Source organism: Rhinopithecus bieti, unplaced genomic scaffold, assembly GCF_001698545.2.
Source record: "Rhinopithecus bieti isolate Rb0 unplaced genomic scaffold, ASM169854v2 scaffold_12125, whole genome shotgun sequence".
Lineage (NCBI taxonomy): Eukaryota > Metazoa > Chordata > Mammalia > Primates > Cercopithecidae > Rhinopithecus > Rhinopithecus bieti.
The window spans coordinates 1-7,807 of NW_016806951.1; the positions used below are offsets into that span (position 1 = coordinate 1).

At 59.1% G+C, this 7,807-nt stretch overlaps 1 protein-coding gene across 1 annotated transcript; it reads right to left on the reverse strand.

Moving 5' to 3' along the window:
- Window positions 1–106: 106 nt before the first annotated feature.
- On the reverse strand, window positions 107–6,929 carry LOC108533994 (SHC-transforming protein 2-like; the record flags this gene model as incomplete). Its single annotated transcript, XM_017879035.1, has 7 exons — window positions 107–455; window positions 2,513–2,669; window positions 3,828–3,954; window positions 4,041–4,092; window positions 4,289–4,342; window positions 6,568–6,686; window positions 6,818–6,929. Coding segments are annotated over 7 exons (918 nt in total), but the record flags the coding sequence as incomplete, so codon positions are not given.
- Between the last annotated feature and the right edge of the window lie 878 nt (window positions 6,930–7,807).

Consider the following 7,807-nt stretch of genomic DNA (forward strand, 5'->3'; position numbering starts at 1 on the left):
GCACGGAAACCTAATACCGTGTGGATGCACACAGCACCTACGTCCAACACGCACGGAAGCCTAATACCGTGTGAATGAGGCAGCACCTACGTCCAACACGCACGGAAGCCTAATACCGTGTGGATGAGGCAGCACCTACGTCCAACACGCACGGAAGCCTAATACCGTGTGGATGAGGCAGCGCCTACGTCCAACACGCACGGAATCCAGTCTGTGCAGGAGAAACAGACACGGATGATGACAATCTCAGCAGACTGTGAGGAGCAAGAGAATATCGTAGGTGAATGTGAAATAAGCAGAGAGGAGAAAGACTGAGGGGAGGCAGCGCGGGACAGGGCTGAGGCGCCCCAGAATCCTCGTGGGCACCCCTTGCAGCCCAAGCCCATCCTACCTGTACCCATGGATCCCACGTCCCATGGCAGGCTGCGGGCATCTCTTAGAGAAGCAGATGGACCCTGGAAACAGAGCAGCGAGAGGTTCCCCGGTGTGTGCAAGCCCCTCTTCCTGGTTCAGGACCCCTAGTCTCCCCACCCGGCCCTCCCAGACAGCTGGAGACTTAGGGGTGGGAAGCCCAGCCCTGGCCCTCCCCTGGCTCCCTCGCTCTGTGACTGAGCCCCTGGGCCTGCCGCTCACCTCTGCCGTGGCCTTCCCTGCCGTCTCTCCACCTCAGAAGGTGGTCAGCACATCCTGCCACTTTGCAATGGCTGTTCCCCTGCCTGGATGCCCTTCCCCGCACTGTTGTCCCAGGCAGCTCCTATTTACCAGTCAGGGCCCCGCCCAAACGCCGCTTCCTCAGGGAAGCCCTCCGACCTCCCTACGGAGTCCAGGTCCCTGTGGACATCCTCAGTGCATCCCTGGTGGCCTTATCAACGCTGTGATTAAATCATTAGCGTATTTATTCAGTGTCTGAGGGTAGAAGTCATGTCTGAAATGCCACCTCGTCTAATGTGTCCAGAGTAGGCCGGGCAGATAGACGGCGCCTCATCGTGGGTGAGATGGTGAGTGAGAGAGAGAGACAGTCTGTGAATGAGTCTGTGAGTGAGATCGTGAGTGAGACAGTGAGTTGGTGAGTGAGTGAGTGAGTGGGAGAGTAGGCGCAGCAGATACATGGCGCCCCGTTGTGAGTCTGTGAGATCGCGAGTTTGTGAGTGAGTCTGTGAGTGAATCTGAGTGAGTCTGTGAGTGAATCTGAGTGAGTCTGTGAGTGAGACTGGGAGTCTGAGTGAGATCGTGAGATTGCGAGTGAGTGAATGAGTGAGATGGTGAGATCGTGAGATCGTGAGATCGTGAGTGAAATCGTGAGTGAGACTGTGAGTCTGTGAGTGAGTGAGTCTGTGAGTCTGAGTAAGTCTGTGAGTGAGTCTGAGTGAGATTGTAAGTGAATGAGTGAGCGAGATCGTGAGTGAGCGAGATCGTGAGCGAGTGAGTGAGATCGTGAGATCATGAGATTGTGAGATCATGAGTTCGTGAGTGAGATTGTGAGTCTGTGAGTGAGTCTGTGAGTCTGAGTGAGATCATAAGTGAATGAGTGAGCGAGATCGTGAGTGAGATCATGAGATCATGAGTGAGATTGTGAGTGAGTCTGTGAGTCTGAGTCTGTGAGACCGTGAATGAGTCTGAGTGAGATCATGAGATTGTAAATGAGTCAGTGAGTGAGATCGTGAGTAAGAGAGATAGTGAGTGAGTGAGATCGTGAGTGAGAGAGATAGTGAGTGAGTGAGATCGTGAGTGAGAGAGATAGTGAGTGAGTGAGATCGTGAGTGAGAGAGATAGTGAGTGAGATCGTGAGTGAGATTGTGAGGTCGTGAGATAGTGAGATTGTGAGTGAGATCGTGAGTGAGTCTGTGAGTCTGAGTGAGTCTGTGAGTGAGACCGCGAAGTTGTGAGTGAGTCAGTGAGTGAGATCATGAGATCGTGAGATCGTGAGTGAATGAGTCTGAGTGAGATCGTGAGATTGTGAATGAGTCAGTGAGATCATGAGTGAGATCGTGAGTGAGATCGTGAGTGAGTGAGATCGTGAGTGTGCGAGTGAGATCGTGAGTCTGTGAGTCTGAGTGAGTCTGTGAGACTGTGAAGTTGTGAGTGAGTGAGTGAATGAGTCAGTGAGATCGTGAGTGAGATTGTGAGATCGTGAGATCATGAGATTGTGAGTGAGATCGTGAGTGAGATCGTGAGTGAGTGAGATGGTGTGTGCGAGTGAGATCGTGAGTGAGATCATGAGATTGTGAGATCGTGAGTGAGATCATAGTGAGATCATGAGTGAGATCATGAGTGAGATCGTGAGTAAGAGAGATAGTGAGTGAGTGAGATCGTGAGTGAGATCGTGAGTGAGATCGTGAGTGAGTGAGATCACAAGTCTGTGAGGGAGTGAATGAGTGAGTGAGTCTAAGTGAGAGAGAGACCCTCCTCTAGGATCAAGGAGAACAGGAGCGGAAAGAAGAGCTGGAGGAAGGCCCAGGAGACCAGCAGCTTGGGCATCCCTGCCCCCGTCCCCATGAGGGCAGAGGCTGACCTGGCCGAGGGCCATGAGGGCGCAGGGCTGTGTCAGGGCCAGCCTGGAGTCCACCAGCCCGCCCGGCGGCGGCTCCTTCCCCGGGACGCTGTTGTAGTAGCTGTGCTCCACAGCCTCCTCCTCGTCCCCCCAGGCCGACTCCTCTGGCCCCGCCAGCCTGGGGGACAGACAGCAATGGCCGTGGCACAGGCAGGGCCCAAGGGGGCTAAACCCTTACAGCTCGAGCTTCTGGGGGAGCAGGAAAGACCTGAGTTCAAAGCCCAGCCCCCCGCCTGTCACTGAGGGTTCCCACCAGGAAACGCTTCTACAGCCAGTGACCAGGCCCATTACTTCCTCATCTCTAAAATGGAGTGTTGCACACATTTCCAAGCTGTAGCACAAAAGGCAGGACGTTGGCAAACCCAGTCTCCACTCCTTTCCGCCCACCTCCGGCGCTGCCCGGCGGCAGAGTTTATACTCAGAACCAGGACACCGCCGGTCAGGGTGGCAACTCTCTGGGATCAGAGCGCCCCCACCCTGCGGCCCCGATGGCACTGGCTCCTCAGCAAGCACAGCCCCGAGAGCCAGAGGGGTGCACCCTGCCTGGTCCACAATCGCTGCTGGGATAAATCACGGGGCAGCCTACGGAAGACAGGGGCAGCTCCAGAGGCAGGCGAGGAGCCCGTCCCAGCTTCGGAGCGCGCCGAGCAATGTGCGTCAAGCACGCTGTCCCTGACTTTCTGATGATGAATAGAGACTTAACTACCTCCCGCTCCAAGGCCGGCTGGCAAACCCCAGCCCAGGGCCAAATCCAGCTCACTGCCTAGATCTGTGTGTCCCTCGAGCTAAGAATGGGCGTTCAGTCTTTAAATCATCAAAGTTAAGTGTTTGAGAAAACATCCAGAGAATCATATTTTGCAACACGTGACATTCACACTTCAATGTCTATAAATAACGTGTTACCAGCACACAGACACGTTCCCCCCCTTTACACATCTTCCGCGGTGAGACAGAGGCCGTTTGCTGCCCTTTGCAGGAGCCGGCCGTGCGTCTGGAGGAGGGATGTTGGTTACGGCAGCAGGGCCGACAGCCTCAGGCACACCGGGGAGTCAGCTCGCTCAGTCCTCCCCAGTCCTGGGGGCGGGGATGCGTTTACCCGGGTGTTACAGCCGAGGAAACAGGATCCTCTGGCCGAGCCACATTCTCAGGGGACAGGGAGGGAGGGACAAGGGCAGGACGGAGGCTGAGGCCTGCAGGAGGTGAAGCCGGCTCTGCACCCGGACCCGGGCCAATCACTGGGGGCATCCCCAGGGCATGGGGGAGGTGGGTCTGTTACCTTTCTGGGGGCAGTGCCACCTTGGGTGGGCTGTGCAGGTACTGCTTGAAGCGCAGCTCGAAGGCTTGGCCGACGGTGCTGATGACGCTCTGAGCCAGGCCCTCACAGCACTCCAGGATGTGGCAGGCTGCGGGGGCGTTGGTCATGCGGCCTCCAAGCCACACGGCCGTGTCCCCGGCCACAGGACCCCCACCGGCCTCCCGGGAGCCTCACCTCTCTGGTTGATGGGGTCCTTGGCGACGTAGGCCACGTAATCCGTCATGTCCTGGGGACGGGGAGGGGCCAGCTGGACCTGCATGGGCCCCCCACCGGGATTCCCAGCCACCCACCCCAGCAATGCAGACAGATGGGCAGTGGATGTGGGCACAGGGTACGTTAGGTGGGCTCTGGGGAAGGGCGAGAGGGTCTCGCGGCTGGAGGGGGCAGCGGGGCTGCAGGTCCACCCCCATCCCTGGCCTCACCGTGTCTCCGCCCGATGCGAAGGAGATGGACGGCATGTGGTGGTTGGCGATGACCTGTGGGGGCAGGAGGCACACGTGGTCATGGGGGCCCCACTTTGAGGGCAGGGGGCCCGGCAACTGTACCAGGGCCACAGCGAGGAAGGGGGCAGGGGCAGGGATGTGGGGATGGAGACGTCCCCTGGACAGGCACCCACTGCAGCCGGGTGCTGGGTCAGCCTAGACGACCGAGGCTGGGATGTGGAGGCCCCAGCAAGGATGGGACTAAGGCCCTAAGGGATGTGTGGGGCCCGCAGGAGGTCACAGGGGAATGTGTGTGACAGGACAAATCACCCCCACTGCAACACCACACATGCACCTGCCAGGCGCTCACGCACACACATCCCATGCCCCACGCACGTGCACACACACACACACCCCACACACCGAAGCAGCCGTGGGAGGGCTGCACCCACACTCCTGACTCCCTTGTCCACGTGCAAGGGCACCTGTGAGTGTATTTGCATGCTCGTTTGCATGCTCATTTGCATGCTTGTTTGTGTGCTTCTTTGCATGCTCATTTGTGCGCTCATCTGTATGCTCATTTGTGTGCTCATCTGCATGCTCATTTGCATGCTTGTGTGCTCATTTGCATGCTTCTTTGCGTGCTCATCTGCATGCTTGTTTGTGTGCTCATTTGCATGCTTCTTTGCGTGCTCATCTGCATGCTTGTTTGCGTGCTCATTTGCATGCTTGTTTGCGTGCTCATTCGCATGGTCCTGCTTCATTTGCTTCCCATCACTCAGATCCCTCTAGGCCCCAGTGAACCCCTACTACCAGCCACGTCCTGAGTCTTCCCTACAGAACATCCACTACTCAGCCCCCATAGGGACCCTCGAGGCTCTCCCCTGGCCAACCCTGGCCCAGCCAGGAGGGTCCGCTTAGAGCCTCNTGTTTGTGTGCTCATTTGCATGCTTCTTTGCGTGCTCATCTGCATGCTTGTTTGCGTGCTCATTTGCATGCTTGTTTGCGTGCTCATTCGCATGGTCCTGCTTCATTTGCTTCCCATCACTCAGATCCCTCTAGGCCCCAGTGAACCCCTACTACCAGCCACGTCCTGAGTCTTCCCTACAGAACATCCACTACTCAGCCCCATAGGGACCCTCGAGGCTCTCCCCTGGCCAACCCTGGCCCAGCCAGGAGGGTCCGCTTAGAGCCTCAATGTCCTGTCCGTATGGTGGTCAGGGGTCCATGCCTCGCAGGGTCAGGGCAGAGATGGAAACTGCGTGGAAACAGCCCTCAGCCACCCCTGGCCAGCTCCATCCTTCTCTAGCCTCCTCCCTGGAGCCCCAGCTGACCCTCGCCGCCACCTGCTGCCCCAACGCCAGCCCAGGGCGCTGCCTCGCCCCGAACCCCTCACGATGACCCATGCTAACTTCTCTGACAGGGAGATGCCTCCTCTCTCAGCCAGACCTTGAGACCCCCCTCCTCACCACCTCCCAGAGCCCTCTAGGAAAGTCTCTTCCAGCACACAGAGCCCAGCGCACGCTCAGGACACCCCTCGCCTGGCCTGGCAATGCCTCCTAGAATCTATTATTTCCTTCATTTCTGCAATTATGTTTTTTGTTTTCCTGGTGTTTTGAGATGCTCTGTCACCCAGGCGGAGTGCAGTGGTGCAATCTCGGCTCACTGCAACCTCCGCCTCCTGGGTTCAAGCGATTCTCCTGCCTCAGCCTCCCAAGTAGCTGGGATTACAGGCACGCTCCACCCCGCCCGGCTAATCTTTGTATTTTGGTAGAGTCGGGGTTTCTCCATGTTGGCCAGGCTGGTCTCGAACTCCTGACCTCAAGTGATCCGCCCGCCTCGGCCTCCCAGTGCTGGGATGACAGGTGTGGGCCTCTGAGCCCGGCCTGCAGCAATGATACTTCTGCTGTTTGTTTCCCCTGAGGACTGGTAGCCGGGTTTATCCCCTCCCCAGGCACTGTGGACGTTGGGGTGGACTACTCTCTGGGGTGGGGCGTCCTGGCCACTGCGGGGTGCTAAGCAGCGTCCCTGCCCCTACCCACTCCATGCCAGGTGCACCCCAGTGTCGGGACAGCTTGCCCAGGCAGGAGCCCCTGAACTGAGCCCCTGAAGGCAGCGGCTGCACCCCAGCTCCCGCTCAGCAGGGCCTCGGCTCATCTTTCCGGATAAACGCCACCTGCTGCCCGCCCCAGCGCCCAGCCTGGCTTTGCCTCAGTGGGTCCTAGGACTCGTGGCCCCTCTGGGGCTCTGGGGACGCCAGGGGAGGAGGGCAGACCCACCTGGCGCGTGGCGGGCACAGAGAGGCTGAGGCCATCGGTGGAGATGTGGATGGAGATGCTCATGCCGGCGAAGCGAAGGTTGCTCTTGCCCAGGACGGACGCCAGGGCCTTGTTGGGGCCTGAGTTGGGGATGGAGCACAGCGAGGGTGGCCATGGGTGGGGCCGCCGAGGGGCTCCCAGGATGGCCGCAGCGTCCCCGCGGCTCCTGACTGCCCCACCGGCCCCACGAGAGGCCACAAGCCTCACTCACCTTTTCTTCCAGGATCCCCGGATGCCAGGCACAGCCTCGTGCAGCCGGTTGATGGCTTCCCTGGGGACGGGAGGAGGCGGCTTAGAGAGTGTGGTGGGGCGGTCGGGGAGAGCTGGGGGGGAAGGAGTCAGAGAGGGCGGGGTCTGGGGAGGGGCAGGACCTCAGAGAAGGGCGGAGTCAGAGAGGGGAGAGGAAGGCAGAGAAGCAGGGGATGGGAGAGGGTGGGGCTGGGGAACCTGGGGGAGGAGTGCCCAGCAGGACAGGTCCAGCCCACCCCGTCTGCATCCTTGCATCCGGCAGATGCCCGGCCCCCAGCTCCAGCCCCTCTACCACCGTCTCTTTCCAGGGGACCAGTGTGTCCCTGGCCTCGGCCCAATAGGAAGGCGGGGGTCAGATCTGAGGGTTGGACCAGCAAGCAGGAGGCCCTGAGCCTGAGCCCAGTCCCGCGTCCTGATCCCTTCTGCAGTGCCGGAAGAGTGACCTCTGCTCTGGAGGGCCCCTGAGTGGTGGCAGAAGCTGACCCACGAGAGCACCTCAAACCACTGGTCCCCAGGACAGGTCAGAAGTCTCCAGGGTCCTGCAGCGGCCTCGGAAATGTCGGCGTCATGTGGAGAAACCAGCCACCCCGACCCAGGGCGCACGGGAATTTCCACGGCACAGCCGCTGTGGAAAACAGCCTGCGGACTCCTCAAAAGCTTAAAAATTGTCCGGGCGCGGCGGCTCCCACCTGGCATCCCAGCACTTTGGGAGGCCGAGGCGGACGGATCACCTGAGGTCAGGAGTTCAAGACTAGACTGACCAACATGGAGAAACCCCGTCTCTACTAAAAATATAACAACTAGCTGGGCGTGGTGGCACGTGCCTGTACTCCCAGCTACTCAGGAAGGCTGAGGCAGGACAATTGCTTGAACCTGGAGACAGAGGTCGCAGTGAGCCAAGATCTCACCACCGCACACTCCAGCCTGGGTGACAGAGTGAGACTCCGTCTCA